Below are 23,838 nucleotides of genomic sequence, written 5' to 3'. Positions count from 1 at the left end.
GGATTTGACGTGTTCGGGTGTAAATATTTTGTAATTACGTCATAAATATACATATAAATGTATATATTTTCTGTTTCTTCAACACTTCAGAGTCCTAAGTATATGAAAACAACATATTTTTAACTAACATTTCATTCTGAACAGAATTAAATGCTATACTTTCCACAGGACAGTTTTCTCAGAATGGTTTAATTTGAATGAATTATTTTCACAAGTTTTCGTTAATTACATTAGAAAAAAAATTAAGGTAATTCGATTTTATTCGGTTAAGGTACAAAAATTAAGATCAAAGTTTATTGTATTATTAATATTAAAATTATGCATTATTTCTTTTCTATTTATAGAGCTTCTTCCTAAAATACTTTCTTAAATATGACATGATTTTTTGGCTTCTAAGGCATCTTTTAAATCGAAAAATATAAGTCAATTTATAATTAATGCTCTATTCAGTTCATTTTAAATTAGATAATTATTAGGAATTAGAGAAATACTTTGTCTGACATTTCTGAAAGGGAACAAAATAAGTTTTTTTTTTTTTTTTTTTTTTTTTAAGTATTATTTAAAACTTTTAACTGAGTTATTATAAAATGTAAGGGGAATAATTCTTTTAATTATACTTATGAGATTTTTTTTACCCTTCATTTCAACAGTACATATTCCAAAACTCTTTATTACTTTCTTAAGTGCGCATCTCATAGCAATACCTTTTAACAGATTGCTTTCCAATACGAACAATTCTTGCTTAAATAGTTTTATAACGTATTTGTCAACAGGATTTCAATTTATGTTTACAATTCAATATTAAGGTTATTATATATTTAGATAACATTTATAATCATTATAAATTAGATACATTTAATAATTAGATTTCTTCACAGTACTTTCACAGTTTTTATAAGTGAATAAATTCTTCATTTCAAATGCATTTATAAATAATTTAATGAATATTTATGTATTTTGTCAAAGGCAGATACATGCTTTTTGCAATAATATGCAACAATAATATATGGATGTGAAAAAAATTTGTTTTATTTAAAACATTTTGGCGTTTGGAAAATAAAATAAAAGTAGCGAATACTCTATCAAGGGTATCGAAAGACGTATACAATTTTAAATGTACCGTAAGGTATTTTTCATTCTTTAAGCATTTTTCTTAAAATCTATATTTTTGTAGTTCAACAGCTTAGAATTTTATAAAACAAATTCATAATCAAAATCGCGCTGTTGTTAGTTATTGAAAAATAACCAAGATGTGATTTTTGTGTAAATGTCACTAAACTATACAAATTGCTATTATCCATCACACTATGAATGTTTCTTTCATGCGAAAGTGTCCCTTTTTCGATTTGTATGGAACTATCGTGTGTTGAAACACTATCAGAACCATGTCAAGCGAGCTTCTGAATGTAAACAAAGAACACCCCATCTGGTGACCCAAGCTTCAAAGTAGTGCTTCACTTCTAGTGCCGACTGGCCCCTCCTTCCTTTCCTACCTCCATGGTTCTTCCAGATGTCCTCCCAAAATTAAGAAATTCATTTCAAACTTTCTGTTTCTACGTGTTGATACCATGGAGACATTTTTCATTTTGTCACATATTTCTCGAATCTTCTAGAATCGTGGGTCTATAAATCTTGCCTTCAAATCCTTCTAAACTTTCCAAGCTGCAGTGTCTAAAATCCTAAAGAAAAATTATCCCTACCATTTCTGTAACAGAAAAAAAGCCAGAAATATTTTGGGAAAAAATAGGAGGGAAAAAGTTTAAAATTAATTTTATAGAGAAAACTGATGCACATTCTGAGAATTTTGAATATTCTTAGACAATTACATGAGAAAAACTCTTACTATGAAAAAATTAAAAACAAGACATTTTTAATTAATTACATAGCTAATTTTGCTTTTGCTAAGAGCTGTTTCGTAAATTGTGCTTTATAGCATTATATCTTGTTTATTTTTCAGATTTAAAATATTGTATAAGTTGCCAAAATGAAACTTTATAATATGACAGCGAAAAATAAAAATGTTTTGTTTTAATGTTATTTTTTAAATATAATTTCAATATACTATCATTATTTTAATAAAATTTATCAATGTTATGATGTTTTAAAAAAAATTCTCAGATTTTGGAATTAAAAAGTTTCTATAGAAACTAATCTTAAAACCGACAAAATGTTGAAAAGTCGCCAAATTTAGAACTGTTTAATAAAAGAATTCACATCCCCAAAAGCAAAAAGTTGTTTAAGAGCTCTTTACTAGAAAAAATGAATTTCGAAATGCTTATGTTTCACTTCTTGCTTAGAAACTTGAGTATCCCATCATTTATATTAGAAATAGAAACAAATTATAACTCATGAACCCATTCAAAAGATTACCATATATACGGCAGTGAATCGCCAAAAATATTCTTCAAAATGCTAATTCAGATGACAGAAATTTCAGATGATTAAGGACCTTCTGTTGATTTTGACCAAAATTAAGGAATTTTAAGAACCAAAAATCCAATTCCAAAAAATCTAAGGACTTTTAAGGACTCTTAAGGACTGTACGAACCCTGTATTAATACTAAGTATGACCAGCTCTCTCTCTCTATGGAAATTAAATATATTATCTAATAGTGGTGCCATTTGCATTATGTGATGTGCCACCAACACTCGAATGTCTTATGGAGACTGTGTTGATAGATCTTTCCCGTGAAGCCTGTCTGATATACCTGGATTACTCAGCACTGGGAAAATATTTCAAGAGCATTTAGAAAATCTTAGATGAAGTACTTCAGAAATTGAAGGAAGGCAATTTAAAGAAAGAAAAAAAGAAAGAAAAAGAAAATCTAAAAGGTTTCATATTTTAAATTACGTCCAAAGAAGCGTATTTTTAACATTTTGTGCGTTACCTTTATTTATTAAATATGTTCTTTGCACTTAAACCATAAAATTCAGTTCAAGAGCAATACTGCAAAACAAGTTTAAATTGAGCATATCTTTAGAATTCCCGACACAATCTTGCACGCTTGAGATAAAATTGTTTTTTCTGTACAATGCTCGCTTTGAAAGCTTGAGTTTGTCAACCAAACATTCATTGAAGTTTTATAAAATATGAAATCCTTTGACCTTTGACACACAGGAAGTACATGAATATGACCTTTGACATGTCATCTCTCACAAAGGTTTATGTACTGATCCAGAAAAAGTGTCAGCAGTTAAAGATCGGAGACACCCCAAACATGTCCATCAGCAAGAAGTTTCCTCGGACTTTGTTCCAAACTATAGGAGATTTTTCTTTCATCACAAGAGGACTACACAAACGATAGAGAGCGAGCAAAAGTTTTTGTGGACAAAAGAATGTACAGATGCATTTAACAAACAATCCTAATATATCCTCAGCTCAATATACCATTTATTCTTGACAAGAAATCCCAAGATCAATGATTTTATCCCAAGAAATAAATGGTCAAGTATACATCTTGGCAAACTGGGTTAAGTGTGTGTAAAGATCAGAGAGGAATAAGTGTGTTAGCAGAAAAGAGTTGCTCTTCATAGTTAAAGCCATAGAACATTTCTACCATAATTTCTATGGCTGAAAATTCCTGCTCTGCACAGATCATGCATTGTTGGCCTGGCTCTTAAATTATAAAAAATCTTGAAGGTAAAACAGCCAGGTGGATACTGAGACTCCAGGAATAAGACATTACTATCCGTCATCAGAAAGTATCATCACATGGAAACGCTAAGACCCTATCTAAAACATCCAGCCCAAAAATCAACCAATATTGTTCAATAATATTGTTCCAGGGTCAAAGAAAAATATGAGTTGCTTTATCCAGTCATACGCCAAATTACAAATTTAATATCATATGATTGAGACCCATGGAGCAAAGAAGTCAAGAAAGACCACTTGGAAGATGATGACATTAAACCCATCATTACCTTAATGGAGTCTTCAAATAGGAAACCTACCGGCTATTTTGATCTATAGTCCTTGGACAAAATATCAGACTCTCTAGAACTCACTTCATACTTGAAACAGCATCTTGTACCGGAAGTTGTATCGAGACGGTTTGAAGTGATGTGCAATTTTGCATGAGTCAACTTGGCAACACAGAAGATGGAGACCCAATATGACACGAATGCTATAGGACATTGATTCAATAAAGCTGATGACATGTGGAATACACTATAGTATGCATAATGTAAACAGTATACCAAGACCATGATCATATGTGTACATAAATTTATATATTTATGCATTTATTTACTGATTTAGTATTTGATTTGTTGGATGTTATTTATTGAAATTTATTATTTTAGTATTGAAGTGATTTTCTTGTTTTAAGTATGGCTTCCTGTTCAGGGATTGCATACTCCTTGGGATGGTGACAATGAATTTTGTATAACGTAGCATGAAAAGCCTGAAGACGACGAAACTTTGCTGGAAAAATGTGATTACAGGGAAAATCTTGTTGCAGGCTTGGCTGAATCCTGAATACATAAATTCACACATACAGTCAAAAGTCTTTAATCCGGACTCGTCAGGACTTCGGCAATTCCGGATTTCCGGTTTTTACGGATTATAGATCGTCAGTTTAAATCTGGTAAGACGGCATGCAGAAATTATAAAATTAAAAATATGAAACCGTAATTTATGAAATAAAGAGCAATTATGATCTAAAGGGTATCAAATTTTACAAAAAAAAAAAAAAAAAAAAAGCTTAATATTTATTTTTTTACTTTATTAAACATTTCTTTCAACGCGTGCATGCGTAAAGCAGACATTACATATTGTCGAAATTAGAAAATTGCAACCAGAAAACTATTTGATATGTATTCGTGATATTTATAATGACGAGGAATTTGATTTAAATCATATCAAAGATGGAGTACAACGAGACAAAATACTACATTTAGTAAGGAATTATAAGCCGAATAAAATAAAAACATCTGCCCTGAAGATAAGGATAGTGCTGACAGATCAACTTCCAGTTCATTGCGCGCCGCGACGTCCCCCCCCGGCAGAGCAGTGTGCAATTGATAAACAGATTTCGGAATGGTTAGAGAAACAAATCATCTCTTTGTCACTTTCTTCATGCCTTTATCCATTTTTTGCAGCAATTCCACTTTTTGTTTGATGGACATCGAAATATGCTTTCGCTTTGTAGATCCTTCGGCAACTCCAGAATCGGAAATTCTTTTTGACATAATCGAAAGTTCAAGCTTTCTTTTATAAAATTGCTCTAACAGTCTGCAAAAAATAATAAGCTGCATCTAATTAGAAGATTAAGGAACAATGCATTCTGCAACATTAACTGAAATAGATAATTTTAGCTTACCTTATACCGTCCATTATACATCAAACGTGCATGCGTAAAGGTATTATGTATTTACGCATGCACAGAAAGTTTGTAGCTTTGAGGTCTGGATTATATATCATTCCGGATTATGGACGTTCGGATTAAAGACTTTTGACTGTATACACTTCTGGCCATTAGAATTACAACACAATGAAGGAAAGCAAATACAAAAAAAAAAAAAAAAAAAAAAAAAAAAAAAAAAGAGAGAGAGATATTTACTGTGCATATATAGTATGGCATGAAGATAAAATGATCGAATTTGTAAGCAGTCTGGGCCGTTACATGGGTGCGAAATTAGTACATACTTGCCAACCTATGACACTCAAAAATCAGGAGATTTTTTTAAGAAATCAGGAGATTTTTCACAATGTTAAAAAGACTTTTTAAATGATAAAAATATAGTTTTTAATAATGAATGAACTTTAAGTAGTAACTAATTCTTAAATGCAAGCAACACAAAAATACCTTACACATAAAAAAATTTTTACTACACGCATCGTTTAAGAAAAGAAGAAAAAAAAAAAAAAAAAGACACTTTAATCAGTTTTCGTACAAATGTTATAAACAGTGGCAGATTTTGCTTTCTTTAAGAGAGAAACTTCATCATTGTGTTCACAGCAATTGCCACGTAGGCCTGCTTTCGCTAATAAAAGTTTTTCTAATGTGCCATCTCTAATATTAGATCTAAATTTAGTCCTCGTTTTCGCAACAACACTGAGGATCCTCTCACACTCTGCATTACTATAGGGAACTGTCAAGATGGCCAACACAATTCTAGACAGTTCACTATATTTTAAAATTCCATCAGCACCTTTCAGTTTTGCAATTAAACTCCACTGGGTGTCAATCGTAGCTGATTTTATAACTTCATCCAAGTTTTCTAATTGTAAACTGCTGTTATGCAGATGTTGGAACTGTTTCAATTTTTCCTTCCTTTTAGAACTCCTTTCAAGATAATAATAAATATCAACAATGTGTTCATCCACATTTATTGGTAAAGAAGTTGCCCCTTTTTCAGCTGCTAAATTTAAGAGGTGACAGGTGCATCTCATAATCTGAATTTTCCTTTCTTAAGATGCCTGCAACACCAGCCTTCTAAGCCTACCAATACTGGTGCATTATCGGCACCAAGTGCTAAGCAATTATCCAAAGTGCCTGCAGTTTTCTTTTAAAGTTTTAATAATTAACTGTGCTATATTAAAGCCTGTCAAATGTCCTTCTAAAGTGGGAACATAAAGTAAACTGCACTCAATTTCTGAAGACTCTGGATCAAAAAAAGAAACAACAATTGGATACAGTTTTGAATCGGTATTACTGCTTCCATCAGTAGAGAGGCAGACCGGAGCTGTTTTAATGCAATCAATAACTGAAGATTTATTTTTCAAACCCATTTCTTTAACAATTGCACCTGTTTTGATTCTTGCACCTTGAGAATTTTTTAGTGATTTCACTATCGGGAAACATTTTTCTAAATAAAGCTGCAGCGTGATCCGATGCATTCAGTGGCAGGTTGTGCTCCAGTAAAAAGGCAGAGAACAGACATTCTGCATTAATAACTTTTTGGTCCTTTGTTTCCGAAGAAAAATTTAATTTTTCGTTTTTTTCAAAACAACTCATGTTATCCTTGTGTTTTTGTGTACGCACATGTTTGAGAACATCCGCCCTTCCAACATACGAAATCGAAAAATCGCAACGACAGGCGGTACACATCGCAAATTTATTACATTTCCTTGAGGAAATAATGGAAGGAAAGTCAACTGTGAACGATTTTTGAAACGTACACGAGTATTTCACCTTTCTCGCAGACGTAACAAAAGATGATAATTTCTAAAACTATTTCCCTAAGGCACGTGTACTCACACAACTCAGGACAAAATGAACGAAATAACTAAAAAGAACGTCCAAATAACAACTTGCTTTGTCCTCATTGGCTAATATATGCCAGCTGACACGCAGTGGAGCTCGAAGCCCATTGGAGAACTGGAGAATGACGTTTCTGGATACGTATAATGCTCTCACTCACAAAGCAGAAGCTATCTGATTTGCAAGGTTTTGTTTTAGATATAATGTAGAGAAAATTCAATTGCTTTCAGACGTCCAAAAGCACTTTTTTTATACATATAACAAAGTATTAAGCCAAGTTGCATAAAAATCGTGAGAAATTTTAAGAATAAGAAAAAGTCGGGAGAAATATATTGTAAATCGGGTTGGCGGGAGAGCGGTCGAAAATCGGGAGTCTCCCGCCTAAATTGGGAGAGTTGGCCACTCTGTTAGTAGAAACATATCCCAACCCTGGCAGCTAAAACGGCCCTTGCCTAGGCTTGGATGATGAAAATGGGCAACTCATTCCATGCTGCTTCAAGTTTATATGACACTTGATTGACCGTATTAACTAGAGATGGGTGGCGGGCCAGTCTCTGAGGAACCCATCACCAGATGTTTTCAAAGGGTGACAGATCTGGAGACCATGCAGGCCAGGGCAGCAATCGAACACCCTGTGTATCGAAGAAGGTCAAAACACGATGTGCAACATGTAGTATTGCATTATCTTGTTGAAAAATGGCATCTGGGAGGCCTCAAAGATAGGGCACAACCACTGGACGTAAGATGTCAGAAATGTACCAATCCACATTCGAATTACCATCAATCCAAACTAGAGATGTGTGTATCGTGTACCAAATGATTGCCCAAACCATCACACCAGATGCAAAGTCTCTATGCCAATACTGACCACAAGCAGGCAAAGTGAGGTCTCCTTGGAGCTTCCAGACATGTACACAGCCATCAGAAGTCTGCACACAGAACCGGGATTTGTTTGAAAAGACAACATTTTGCCACTCTTGTATCCAGCTTTGCTGTTCACCGTCTCAGAGTCACAGTCTCTTCTCTATGCTACATTGTCAAGGAAAGCTGAAGTAATGGTCACTGTACTGATAGTTTACATTGCTACAAGTGTCAACGCACTGTACAAGGGAATACTGGGCGAGCTGCAAACATGCTCATTTCCTGCTAATGGTCCGTGATGTGGTTGTCTGGTTTTACAGGCCTGACCTCACAATATGTCTCTTCTCCCAGGTGCTAGTCATGGGAGGCAGCTGTTGCTGTTCAGTATGACCCTCAACAACCCATTGATTCCATATTTGCATGACAGTCGTTGCATGTCAACCAGTGAGATAGGCGATATCATGGAATGATAACTCACACTCTTGATGGGCAACGATCCTGCTTCTATCGAATTCCGAAACTTGCTCGTAAGTATTTCTTCTTATTATTGGAGGCATAACACGATATTCTGAGCAAACTCCAACCTTACAAATCGCTTTCCGAATGAGAAATACACTACAGAACTTTCTTTTGTGCAGTGCTTCAGACATCATTTGTCCCTCTTGCATTGTCTAAATGCACTAAAATACTAATCATTTGCATATCCCAGCCTCTTCTTCCTTTCATGCGATTTTGACATTTGGCAGAGAATTCCTTTCTGGTGTTGTAATTTTAGTGGTCAGCAGTATAATTTTAAAGGCTAATCCAGGTTTGACATTATGCATTTTGATGCCCAGTGCAGTCTCTGTCGGTCCAAAATTCCGCTGTTAAGACTCTTGTCTTAATTCTAAAAATTTTGCATCCCATTCTCTTTCCTAAATTATAAAAACTTTGCGTCTCCTAGACTCTGCATCCTAGTATGACCGCACCAGTCCTGCATTTATCTGAATAACAAATCAATTGTTCTCATTTCAGATAGCACTAAATGTAATCTTTTACCCTGTAGTATCATTTAACAAAATATATTTTTTGAATACGGGAAGAAATTTCTGTTAAATTTCTCCTCATCAAAACATTAAACATTTCACAGCACAGTCAGGCGAAGTCTGTAATTGTTGCCAAGCGTAATGTCAGTATAAAAGGTTCCCATGTTACTCGGTATTCTTTTACTAACATTTATAAAAAAAATTGTTTAACCATTGCTGCACGAGACGTTTATTAAGATACCATGTGTTGATTGATATTCATGAGGTGATGAAAGCAAAAAATAGTAAATAATGATTTCGCCAGGTTGCCATTAGAGATATAAATTACTCTGTAGGTTTAAAATCAGCCATGTTTAAATGTAATATGTTTAAGTTTCAGATATATACCAAGCAAAATGCGACTACTCAGCCAAATTATTGATCATACAGATAAATAACAAATGACAGTTTCTTCAATACGGAGGCATTAACTTAGTGCATTTAACTTAGTGTCGAAGTGAAATTGAGAATCGGGATTCTCCATGTTTTATGATGAAAAATTATGATCTGCCAAGTTGCCATCAGTACCAAAATTAAATTAAAAATCAGGACCCTATATGTTTTATTATGAAAAATGTATCAAATGCACAGGCATGAAGCATAAAAAAAAAAAAAAGAAAGAAAAAGAAAAAGACTGCTAGTGATCCAGAAGTTTGAATTTCGGATATATTACATCTGGATTCTAGACTATATTGTATGTATACCAAAAAAAAAAAAAAAAAAAAAAAAATTGTTTTCAGATAAAATTTTTTTATGTTTTATTAATAACAAATTCACCATTTTGAATTCATATTCTTAATTTACATAGCTCTTTACTCACAAGGTGCCATTCCCTACTTATCATCACTGATTTCGAATTTATAGGACATACAGGGCTTTGCTACAAATGAAAGTACTCGAAGTGAGAACTGCAGATGGCCAAGCTGCAAACTTTCCTGACATGTTCACATAGGAATTCTTCTCCTTTCTCCTTTAATGTCTATTTCCCCCTCCTTGGGAAATGCGCCATAAACATGAGTAGTCGTTTCACAATAAGATTCGTTTTCACCTGAAGGTCGCTCTTGATGGGTGTTACTAGAAACGAAAGTACTCGAAGTGAGAACTGCAGATGGCCAAGCTGCAAACTTTCCTGACATGTTCACACACGAATTCTTCTTCTTTCTCCTTTATTGTCTATTTCCCCCTCCTTGGGGAATGCACCATAAACATGAGTAGTCGTTTCACAATAAGATTCATTTTCACCTGAAGGTCGCTCTTGATGACTGTACACGAACAATAAATTCTTGGTGTAGGTAGAAAAAAGATGTGCCTGATCATTAGGGATGACACTAGCTAGGGAGTTCATTTGTTTGCTAGCTTTTGACTAAATAACTTGAATTGTGTGAGAATATTGTGAGAATATTCTGGAAGATATCGAAATTTTTGTGAAACATAATTGTGAGGAAAATATTGTGGATATGTCGAAAAAGTCAGACAAAAGTAATACTACTGATAGGCCTGGAATATCGACGGAAAAAGAACAGGAGCCAGACGATAGCAACCACAGCAAAGCGTTGAAGAAACAATTGAAGACGGCGATGGATTATAGTTTACATCTTTTGGCCGAAGAAAATCTAATCTCATCAGAAAGTTCTGAAGTGATAACCGAAGAACCATTCAAATGGGAAATTAAATACACAAGAAAGTAGTGGAAGTTTCATCGCAGTTTATATGCGATGAAGAGTTGATCTTGCGCAAAGAAATCGACTAAGATTTAAAATGATGGAGGGTGCCAGATCGTCGTCAAGTGATGAATATGAACCCCATGAAAAAAATAAAAGAGGATCCAAATTGCGTTTCATTCAACTACAAAATAACGGTGGTTAATCTCTCCAAAGTGCATCCGATGTGGAGTTTGCAAACGAAAGGAGCATCTCGCTTGAAGCATATAAGACATTTGAAAATTTGGGAACATACTAAAAATGGTGGAACTCGAAAAGATAAATACAATATAATTGATTCGTGGATATATGATCGCTTCGTAGAAGTGCAATTTTGTAACAAGCAAATCACAACAAGAAACTTGCAACAATAGGCACTTGCTGCTGCCAGTCAATTTCCAGAGTTGAAATTCAAAGCCTTCAAATAATGGGTCATGGACTTTAAAAAGGTAAAAGATTCGTCAGAGGAAAATTACAAGATTTGTGACGGGAAAAAGAGACAGCTACACAAGAGGGAATCCTTGCTGCGGCAGATAAGTTCCAACTCCAAACTCAAGCTCTCATTCCTCAATACGACAAGGATTTTGTTACTAACACTGATCAAACAGGGAAGTCAAGAATTCTTATTTGTCTACCTCAAATGAAATACTCTGTTTGCATATAATAAATTTACATAGATATATTCTCCTTCCAGGTTGCCAGTACCAGTCGATGTATAAACGAACCATGGAACATTTAGGGTACGGTAAAAATGTTTTTCATAAAAAAAAAGGATATGAACAAAGTAACCCCTCATATACAGTGCAATATGCTATGACCCTTTCTGGAAAGCTAATGCCCAAAGTTTATGTATGCTTATAAGAGAATACAGGCTCTTTTGGACCGAGGATTCAAAAAAAAAAAAAAAACAGTGGATGAATACGCAGCAAAATACAAGAATGTTGACATCCCTTCTTCAAAATCTGGAAAACTTACAACAGCATTGTACACAAAATTTTTAACAGATGTGATGAAGCGGTACATACAAGAGAACAAATTTCTTCTGCTGATTGACTTGTGGGGAGGACAAATCCACAATTATATGACAAACTCTTCCAAGATGAAGAAGGATTGCCAACGTGTACTATCAAAGTAATCCCCCGCTAAATGTACTCCACTAGTGCAACTCTGTGATGTATATTTTTATCGTTAGGTTAAAAACTTTATTAAAAAATTCAAAACTGATTTTACCTCGTCGAGGAAGAAAAAGAAATAACTTTCCAAAGAATACTGCAAAAAAATATATTCGATTGTTCATCATCAATTACCAGCACCAATATTCGGTAACATGTTATGTTACGCATGGTTCGCTTTTAAACTTAGCGATGAGAGAGAATGCTTTATGAATGTCAATCAAGTATGTTTTTCTATGGAGACGTTGAAACAATGATGCAGTTGTAAAAATGTAGCATTTATAACATGTGCTAGATGCAGAAATAATTATTGTTTCCCCTGTTTCTACGATAAATATCATCCCGACACATGTAAATCATTGTATGTCAATGAATAAAGTTTTGAATTTTCATGTACACAAGTCTTTTTGTATGTGCTGTAATTACAATCCCTTGTTGAAAATCCGAAATCCCAATTTTTTACCTTGTCTATGCCTTTTGAGTATAAATAAATAAAATCAATTGTTCACCTCTTTGCTTAGTTGGAAAAAAAATAGTATAAATATTGAGAGAAAGAAAAGGAAAATAAAAAGTCTCCACACGGGAAGTTGAACCCACGATCATCGAATTACTTTAAGGCTACACCAACTGTGCAAACATGCTAACGTAAATGGCTTATACAGTGCACGCCCGTCAACATTTGTATTTTCTAAACGCTTGGCCATCTGGAGTTTCCACTTTGGGTACTTTCATTTCCAGCCCAGCCCTGCATGTCCTATAAATAAAGTCCAAAGTCGAAGCTTTAATCGAGGTTCTGACTTGGTGGGTGAAGGTGCAGTTGCCCCTCGCTCCCTATTTTTGGACTTCACAATTTTTTTTTTTTTTTTTTTTTTTTTTTACGTTTTAGTCTATGTGTTATATGTTTGATCAGATAGCCTGGCTCAGTAAAAGTAGGCAGCTAACGTAACTCTGATACAAAATTCAGTTACGACCATGTGCAGAATTGACAACGACCACGTGTTTCTGAGACTCCTTTGCCAATGCTTTATTTTTCTCTTTTTTCCCCCCTTTCTAGTAATTTCGTTCTTCTGATGAGGAGGAACCTTTAGCTGCCCTCGAAATCAATTGAGTATTTTAATATATGTACATTAAATACAAGATTGTTATTGCGATTTTGTTTGTCACATTGACATATTTCTCTTCTATTCAAGGAAAAATTAATCACTGCTTCTAAACAAAAGCCGAAATTTCAAGAAAAGATTTGGAAAGATTCATGTTTCAACTGTCTCCCTCTTCTTCTTTAATCATGAAATTTTTTTAACGTTATCAAAAGTAGGAATTTTATATTAATTTCAAACTAGGAAGATATTAAGAAAGAATTTCAAGCGAATATTAAAAAGGAATTTCAAACTATGAATTTTGCAAAAACGGAAAAATAATGTAAAAAAAAAAAAAAAAAAAAAAAAAAAAAAGATTCTGCCTTTTTTGGTAAATATTCAGTTTAAGAGATTGCTTCATAGGATTTCAATTTCACCTTTGATTGATCCAGCCTTTTAACACTGTGCATGAAGATCTTCTCAGATCCACACAACAAATTTATATCCATCTAATCTTCGGGCTTATGAATATTGACTGTGTCCTTCTTCGGGACAATACAGGATGATGACATAAATGAGGGTATCAATCCAGATATCTTTATGCTTTCGGCAGCCAAGAATGTATTACATCTTGATGATCTCAAAGAGTCAACTCCAGTTCTTAAAAGAGAAAGAAAACCAAACAAGATGGAAAACCAGAGATACCTCAACTATTTCAGATGTAAGAAATCAATAAAAATGTTGATGAGCATGTATTAAAAAAATTTATGCATCAACTACATAAAAAGCAACTATGTAAAATCAACTTAGAAGCTAATCAAATACTAACGAAGCTCCTGAAAAATCCATCTATGGCGAAACAGAACAAGAAATTCTAAACGGATGAGAAGATAATTTCTGAAAAAGAAGGGCTTATTCTGAAACCATCCGATATCCTGCAGAATAACTGATTCAGAAAACTTTCCAATTAAGTTAGAGTCAACAATGTTAACTGAGATTTACCAGAATCTGAAATGGCAGAAACCCAAACAACTAAAGAAAAAATTCCTCAATAATCATCACAAATCATAAAGCGATTGGATCAAACTTAACAATATCCTAAAAGTTTCATGGAATGATAAATATGAAGTTACTATGAAGATGGGCAATATTGTCATAAATGGCAAAGTAGTGATGACTATCAGTACATCATCAAGTACCTTGAACACATAAACGTCCCATTTCATACCTATCAATTTGGCACCAGTAAGACAATAAAGGTTATCATCAAGGGACTTCCCCAATCTATACTTAAAGATGCAATTAAAACTGATCTCTTCAAACAGAACTTTCCCATCTTGCACGTGAAACGATTTACCCTCACAAGAAATAGAGCCAAGGAAACATTACCAATCTACTTCATAGAACGAAGAATATCGAAGAAGCAGCAATCTACCAAGCAAATAACATTCATAATATTAATGTTGGACTCGTCAATTCCTCACCCAGAAAACTCCTGGTTTAATGGTAAAAATGCCAGAGTTTGGGCACATGTTGGGTGTGCTTCAACAAGGAAAGGTAATGAAGTGCAATCTTCCATACATAAGTTCTCTCTGTGAGAAGAAGGAATCTGAGAAGAGCAGCTGCATTTTCTATCAAGGCTAGCATTTTAGCTCCTACCGTGAATATCTGAATTATAAGAAAACCTTCCAGAATAAGAAGAAAACTGCCAGCAAACCCTTTAACCCCTCAAAGGAAGACTTCCTCACAGTCATCAAAAAGACCTCAGAAGTAAAGACAGAAAAATCAAAGAGATCTCCCTAAAGTTGAAAAATCATCATCACTTAAAGTATCAGTTCTCATCATTCCAGTTCATGGTAGCCTTATCTATTCTTGTGTGTTCAATCTTAGGAAATCCGGTTTTCTTTTTGGCTCCCATTCACTTTCGTTCCTTTGATGTACCTCTTGGGAATTGTAGTAGAGACTCATTCATGTGATATGACCTTGGGGCTTTTTAAGATAAATGAGTTGTCCGGCTCAGTTACCACCAGATATCGGCTCATCTTCCAGTTGAATGTTCTGATAAGAGTTAAAAGAAGCAACAAGCTAGATTAATGGTAGTAACACCAGAAAGCTGTTCGTGAAATCCTTACAGTTATGATTGCCATTAAAAATGCCAAGTCACCACCTGAAAAATCTCGCAGCAAGTTTTGAAGCTATTAAAATCCTCATTCACAGAGAAAGAAGAGTAATACAGTCAAAAGTCGTTAATCCGGACTCGTTGGGCTTCGGCGATTCCGGATTATCGGTTTTTCCGGATTATAGATCATCAGTTTAAATCTCATAAGATGGCATGCAGAAATTCTAAAATTAAAAACATGAAACTGTAATTTATGAAATAAAGAACAATTATGATCTAAAGGGTATCAAAATTTACAAAAAAAAAAAAAAAAAAAAAAAAAAAAACTTAATATTTATTTGTTTACTTTATTAAACATTTCTTTCAATGTAGGTTGTTTAAGTTGCTTTGTTTTATGTGATAATACTTTCTCTTTAATTCTATAAACAGACATAATTTCTTGTTCAGTTACAAAGTTTCGCTGTTCAAGTCCCATAATTGCTGTGCCGAGAATACCGACTAACTTGTCAAACGAAATTTTTTCGTTTTCACTAACCTCTCTATCACCTTCTTCATGTCTTTATCCAATTTTTGCAGCAATTTCACTTTTTGTTTGATGGGCATCGAAACATACTTTCGTTTTGTAGATCCTTTGGGAGCTCCAGCATCGGCAATTCTATTTGGCATAATCAAAAGTTCAAGTTTACTTTTATAAAATTGCTCTTACAGTCTGCAAAAAATAATAAGCCGGATCCAATTCGAAGATTAAGGAACAACGCAATCATCAGCATTAACTGAAATAGATAATTTTAGCTTATACCGTCCGTTATACGTAAAAAGCGCATGCGAAAACGTATTCTGTGCTTGAGCACATGCATATGCGCAGTCGTAAAGGTCTTACGCGCACGTGTAAATGCCTATGCACATGTGTCAACGCGGCTCATGCGCAGAAAGTTTTTAGCTTTAATATCCAGATTATAGATCATTCCGGATTATGAGTGTCCGAATTAACGACTTTTGACTGTAATCTATTTGACCAATAGATGAAGCCAACCTAGCTTCACGACAAAAGAAAATTCTCCTAATACTTTTCTCTCGGCAGCCCTCACTTAACATCACTTTCTAAGTTAGGAAAGCATCTTTACTACACTGCGAATTTTATAATTCGCTTGCTACATTATTACTCATGCTAGCCATAAATGCAATAGCTCCGATTGTTTCAATACACACAGAATCAGATATACTTCCTGGTACCTGTATCATGCAACCTGATCAACTAATGATCAATTTCAACTGTAATTACATTGTTAAGTTTTTGTCCTATACATAATCTCAGAATAAAAAATTAAATATAAGGGTTAATTATTTGATACTCTTGAAAGATCTTGATAAAATTAAAATGCAAAATAAATCAGATTTTTGCTATTCAAACTATTTCAATAAACATAAATACTCAATCATTTGAATCCAATATTCTAATACTGTAAAAATGTCAGGATCAATGTTAAATTTATAACATCCATTAACCACTATGCTTTAGGCGAATAAGACATACCATAAATATTAACAGAAAAGAATGAAAAGAATTCACTCATGTTTCATGAATATGTTCATCAAATTTTTTTGATACAATTAATGCTTTCTGCACATTAGCGATCGTCTAAATAGCTACTTTGGTAGCAGTTTCACATTATTATTTCTATTTCACATAACCAAATCAAACAATTTTTTACGCATATTAATGTTCACACACTCTACTACTTTAATAACATCTTGCAAATTTATTATTACAATTCTTCTTTGTTATATAAAAGGGAGAAAGTGCAGAATCACAGACTGCTTGGCACGTTTTTAAGAATTGCACATACTCAGTATCGATGTACACATTGACATATTTTCACTTAAAAAAACATACCAGAATTGCACAAAAATGGCATTGTGCACTCCCTTTATCCATATACACATCGACCTATATTCACTTAGTAAGTCAAAGAAAATTGACAAAAATCCCAATCTTCTTACTCCTGTAAAAAGTGCCAAACAAATAAGTGGGTGATTCTGCCCTTTACCCTATAAAAGTTAAACCTAACTGTATGTTATGTCAGTTGTATAACTCGCAGTAAAAAAAAAGTAAAATGTTTACAATATCATTTCTTATGCATGAAACAATTATAAAAGATTATTTCATTTATTTTAGTCTTATAACTAGCTTTTATGAACTTTAAAAATAATTATAATATCAGAGCAAAATTCGTAAACTGACTACTAGGAATAAACAGATCCATATTTTTCATCAATTCCTTTGGATGAAAAATAACTTAAAAAAATAGCTTTGTTCGTAATAATTCAGTCTCACTGGAGCTGAAAATCAAGGATCAATATGAAGATTCCAAATTCTATCAAGAATTGTTTGTCTATGGGAAATAGTAATAAAGTTGCAATTAAAAAAATGCGATGCTGAAATATTAGACCTATACTTTATAGATATTGACGATGAAGGTAGCATAATCCATAATTTTTATTTAGAAGGGAAAGGGGCATAAACTCATTTCCGTAAGTTAGATACTAATATTGACATCAATATAAACAACTGCTATACACAGCTGAAGAAAACGGTAAATAAAAGTTCATAATAACGAATTTCCTATGATCTTCAACTTACACAGAAATGAGAATAATAACAGCTTGGAAGTGACAGGAATCAAGCAGTGCTCGGGGATATTTTATGATTAATATCTCATAATGGATTTCGCTCTATTTTTGTTCCAGATTCGAACACCATCAATTTATTAAACATTATTACTAAACCGCCCTTGAACAGGGGTATATAAGATTTGCCGTACAGATATAAATCATAGCTAAACAAGTCAACCAATACATTTAAAATACAGTAAACGAAATATGACAAAGGTTTATAAAGTTACCTAAATTTGTTGATTTTAGATTACATTTTTTATTACAAAATACCTACAGGAAATGCTCGAATTCGCATCTTCGTATCTTTTTTCCCTTGCTTTAAACTCATTCTGATTTCGACAATATCTTACTTATAGTAACTGGTCATACAGAAATTTTTCAGAAAAATGAAACTGCAATTAATACAAACTCTTGTCAGCCAACCATAATGCTTTGCACCTTCGTCGAACTGTAGAAAATCATTTCTGGGGCGCCACAATGCTTTTAATAAATGTATCATCATTCTCTCTAAAAATCCTGGCACGAGCGAACTTTAAAAAGAGATCCATTAAATATCTTAAAAATTAACGAAAATAAATATATTCAAATTATATAAATATTTTTATGAATTTGCTAACGTATTACTAAGGCTTTTCTTTTTCTCACGTTGTTACTTAAAAGTAATTTAAAAGGAATGGTAAAGGCTGATGACAGTACAGCAGTAAACTTGTAAAATTAAGCGTGTTTAAGTTATGTATGTAACCAGCTCTAATATTCCAAAAAAAAATAGAATATCTGTGTCGCAGGAACCTTTCGAACAGGATAAAGTTTTAAAATGAAGTTGGAATAATGTCAAAGAACAATTTAAATGTACATTTTGATGCATTTCACATTCACTTTAATATTTCATATGAATAGTATAAATGTTGAATTCTTGATAATGATTCTAACTTCCAAAAAATAAACGTTTCTAAATGAAAAAAAAAAAAAAAAAATGATTGTCTTCTGCTATTAGATCGATGTTGAGTCTCCTCCTTAATCCATGTTAACATTTCATTCATTGGAGGAGTACAAACTTGCTCCAAGATGCGTTAAATATTCATTTCCGCATAAAACTGCGGACTGTGAAGAAATTTTCATTAAAAAATACGACTTGTTGTAACTGTGGTGATGACCACGCAGCCAACTTCGTTTCTGCCCCCAAAACCCAAGTAATTCCGGCGTGTAGCCAGGGAGGGCCTCCACTTCTGCACTACCTACGCTTAAAAAAAGTGCTGATTAATTTTCAATAAATAAACCTTAAGTTTTTAAATTATTGCTTTCCATCTTCCCCAAAAATATCACGTGATTAATAAAGATTGAAAGGAAAGTCTACAATTTTCCATTTGGATCAGGAAAGTCATCCTTCTCCAGAAAACAAGTGGAAGAGGGATATTTGAAGGTTATGTGACACTTTCAAGCTTTTGTTCTTTTACAGCGTTGAATAGTCCTCTGTATCCGGTCCCACTTTTCCTCTAGCTATCAAGCTTAATGTCACTAAAGAAGGAAAAGACTTTTCATTTCGGACCAAGCATCTAAAAGCATGATGTTAAAAGAAAATAATTATTAAAAAAAAAAAAAAAAAAAAAGATAAGAAAGAAAGAAAAGAAAAAAATTAAGTTGGAGTATTTTATTTTAAGATTTGCTAGTTATTATCTAAATATTGAACAAAAGAGGAAAGGAAACACAATAAAATAATTACGAGTGTTTGTTTTTTACATTAATTTCGAATTTCAGTTAAGTCAATAAATGCAGGAAAAAATATATTTTTTGGAATAATATAAAGAGCATGTCAATTTCGAGACTTTCAATGCAATGAATTTTATTTTCTTAGTCATCTAGCAATTTAAATTCTTGTTATTTAAAATGATTTAATAGGGCAGTTGTTAAACAGGCAGATAGTTCATTCACTGAGAAGCATTTTATTTTATTATTTTTATTTTATTTAATTTATTTTGTGTTTGTCTGTGTTTAAGACAAATTATCAGATAATTACACAGATTAAAAGGAGGTATAAAACAAGATAATTTATCGGAATGAAAAAAGTACATAGCCCATTAGTTGGCAAAATGAATATGATTTCCGAGACGTAGGTTAGAATATCAGCGAACGCACTGAACGAGCTTTTATGACTTCCTTATGTATAACGTAAATATAAACCAGAGTCCCTTAGAAAGTCCTTCACAAATGAGATGGTATCCCTTCGAAAGGCATGCCAAGGCTGCCTTCCAATAGACAGATAACTTTTGTATGCTTTTCCGTACTTAATTAAACAAACAGTAGCAAGTATATATGAAATACTAATTATAATAATAAAAATTTAATTTAATTGTAAAATCTTATACATCGTCGACATCAAGCCAAAACCACGAATCAACAACATCTCTTTCCGAGGGAAATAATTTTATTGACAGAAACTTTATTTTGTAAAAATCGATGCTATACACTATATTTCTAATATGCTTACCAAAAACTTCAATCAGTTTTACTTTTTGATCAGAATGCAAAACAGAAAAATAATTTAATATTAAGGGGATTCAATAATTCAATATTGTATAATTAAAAGTTATCACCGTTGTTCTCGGACGGGAATGCGAAAATATTGTTCGATTGCATCATATAATAGTTTAGATTCATGGCTTAAAATTTTAAAATGATAGCTATTCATTTTAAAAGTCTATAGTGTAGAGCATCGATTTTTGAGAAATTATTAAAACTCCCTTTTCTATTTCCCCCCCTTTTTTTTCCAGTTTTAAAGCTTCTTTTCTTTTATAAACCAAAAAGTATACATCTAAAAATAACACAAAAGGTAGACGCGGTCTTCTGTTTAAGAACAAAAGCGTGCCGTGCGAATAGAAGCCAGACATTTTACTAAATCATGGGAATCACTATAGGAGATTCAATCAGCCGGATAAAGTATGAGGGGTACGGCCAGCATATTTCACAAGTGCACATCTGTGTAACCACCCAGGGAGTGGCTTCTAGGATGGACCAATGGGTATCCAGGAATATTTCTGTCATGTCACATGACCTTTCGCGCACTTTAAAGATTTAAGCGAGACGATTGAATATATTTTACCACTCAATTTTCTGTACAAAATATTAGAGCATCGTCGATTTCTTCTAAAAATTTTCGAAGTTAGATCAAATATAAGCAATTGTGAAGATTTCATTATCTGGTTGAAAGAATTTGAAGTAAATACACATACATGTTGGATACTCCGCAAAATGATTCATGTGAAATATTACTTAATAAGATGAAAAAAGGAATATGTGATAAACATCTGAGCCAAAATGATAAAACTATGCATATGAGAAAATATTTACACCAATTACATATGTAAATATAAGTCAGCACTTTTTATTGCAGTCTATATGAAAAAGATGTTCTATAATAATAGCCAATGCAGGATATTATTCAAAGTGAACTTTATTAATTTGCATTCGTATACATTTAGTGTGTTAAATTTCACATTTACCAACCGCTCACTCTTAAATGTACTGTCTACACAAGAAATACTCATCAAACAGAATGAATGTATCTTATTTATAACAAATATATTCAGTTTATTCAGATATAACTTTTAATGTTAACAATAGATATAATCAGATCATACATGATATGAGTTCTGAATATTACACTTTCAAAATTAAAAGAATGCAAACACTGAAAGAAGGAAACACTAGATTCATTGTAGCGCATCCAGTCCCTTTCAGCTCAATAAAAATAAAACTATACACTTGAATTTTCTTAATCCACAGGTGTTATTAAATGCATAATATTCGAGGCTAATTGTAGCTTGAGTCATTTCCTCGATGTAAAGAACGATAATATGCCGTGAACATCAATCCAAATATCAATGTATGATAAAAATCGCGAAAGGGAAATGCCGGCGATCAATTAAACAAAAGTACTATGAGATTTCTGCTATTACGCTATACATTTATAACTGCGAAACAAATGCAAATTAAAACGTAAACAGCATACGCTCACATGCACAAAGATTTAGCATCATAAGAGCAATAGGAGCTCATTGGTACATTTTCGAAACCCCTCCCTCAGTGGCTACGCTGATGTGCACTTTTGAAATATGCGTCCGGCCAATGGCCAATTTGATCATGAGAAAATGAAAAGTAACCGATTATATCTAACATCTTCGAAAGTTACTTATGTTTCCCTACAAAGTTTGCTGTGTGTGTGTGTAACTAGAAATAATGCTTTAATTTGTGATGCTTAATATGGGACGCCCTGAAAAAAAAAAGAAAAGAAAAGAAAGCATGATTTGGGAAAAAAATGCAGAAAAGTGTAAAAAAATGTAGTTTCTTTTCTCGAAAAACTTCTAGATTTGCTAGTGAAGTGAACTCTAACGGAAGCATTTCTGTAATGGAAAAAGATAAGCAATTCTTCCCCCCCCCCTCATCTGAAAATTCTGTCTATCATATAGCTATTTTAATAATAGATGTAATTATAATAAATAAAATAACTTTTTATGCCATTCAAAATTCATGCAGTATATGTAATTGTGTATTTAAACTTATCTAAATTGAAAATTTTTGAAGTGGTAAATTTGTTTAATTATTAATTATCTGTGGTTATGACTTGTATACTCGAAACATTAGCTTCATTTGCAGTAATCATAATTTTATTTAACTATACTTCTCAGAGATATTATCATACAGATAGTTAATGCTTCTATGTTGCGCAGTTAGAAGAAATAATTTCCTTAACAAAATTATTTCTTCAATGTACGATATTAATAAGGGGATAGTTATTTTAACTCTGATTTGAAGTTTTTCTTCGAAGAGCAACACTATTCACAAAGGAATGACTAAATTAAAATTTGCTAATAACGTCTCAACTTCACGGAGTATTAATTCATTACAGCGCTTAACATTGCACAAGTGAAAGACTATCACTGAATGTATATCCTTTCTGCTTTGAAAAAAGCCTGTAGACCCCCTATGAAGTCTTTTTCCATTCTAAAGTATTCCAGATGGTGTTCTTAGTTACTTTGATACTTTGATACAGAAGTATTTATACAGGGGGTCTACTGCATTTGCAGTACTTCCCTGTAAACCTGATGTAAATCCACGATGGGCATGGTGATGAGAAACCTGAATAAATCCCATGGAGGGAGCTGTGAATGAGAGGAAAAGAAAAAGTAATATCAGTCAAGTGTGTCGCCCTCTGGTGGCGGTGATGGTGGTTAAAAGAAATTCGCAGTCTGTGGGCGGAGAGCCGGGATCATGGGCTGGCGAATCAGAAGACAGCTCTGGTTGTTTGAAGCGAGACTCTTTGCAGTGGTCAGGTCGATCACGTGAGGTGGTCACCCTCTCAGAAACTGACCCTAGTGAATGCTGCTTAATTTGTGTGGAAATTTAACATGTTAATAGTATGGGCGGTGAAGGGTCTATTGTAGTAATCGTCCTCTATGATTTCGTAATTTAAAATGTTGGAGAAGTCTGCTGTACTATTATGGTTTGCTTTTTTGTAGAAGTTTTCGTTAAGCTTATTGATGTAGGTTGTCGCATATTCAATTTTTAAGTCTCGGTGCAGGTTTTTATTTCTGATGTAATATGGGGCTCCTGTGATGATTCTGAGAAACTTGCTCTGGATAATCTGCAGCTTTTTGAGATCGTTTTGTTTGGCATTTGCCCAGACTGGGGATGCATATGTTATGATGGGTCGTATGATTGCTGTGTATATTCGTCTCTTCCTATTGAGGCTCAGACCTGAAGACTCAGCCAGGAGGTGAAACAGTTTGCACATGATGCCGAAGATTTTCCCCCTGGTGATGTTGATGTGCGTAGACCAGGTGAAAGTTCTATTGAAAGTAATTCCGAGATATTTGGCCCGAGTTACAATCGGGATTAGTGTGCCAAATAGGGTAACTGTAGTGGAAATGTTATCCAGGTGCTTGTAGCGCCGGAAAAGCAGAATTTGGGA

At 33.3% G+C, this 23,838-nt stretch overlaps 1 protein-coding gene across 3 annotated transcripts in view; it reads right to left on the bottom strand.

Annotated features, from left to right (window-relative positions):
• The window catches only part of Cul3 (cullin 3), a 106,292-nt gene extending 87,849 nt beyond the window's left edge, over positions 1-18,443 (bottom strand). Inside the window, exon 1 of one of the 3 annotated variants that reach the window (XM_085812717.1) lies at positions 18,283-18,443. In XM_085812717.1, coding sequence (XP_085668843.1) covers positions 18,283-18,375 — 93 coding nt within the window. In that variant the 5' untranslated portion in view covers positions 18,376-18,443. Of the gene's footprint in view, positions 1-18,100 lie in introns of all 3 variants that reach the window. The other 2 variants (XM_085812718.1, XM_085812720.1) reach the window with 2 other exon arrangements.
• Between the last annotated feature and the right edge of the window lie 5,395 nt (positions 18,444-23,838).

The sequence above is a fragment of the Stegodyphus dumicola genome, chromosome 3, assembly GCF_044657685.1.
Source record: "Stegodyphus dumicola isolate Sdum_Otavi_A_Nest chromosome 3, ASM4465768v1".
NCBI lineage: Eukaryota > Metazoa > Arthropoda > Arachnida > Araneae > Eresidae > Stegodyphus > Stegodyphus dumicola.
Note: the sequence above shows the minus strand (reverse complement) of the source record. Positions and strands in the feature narration are given on the sequence as shown.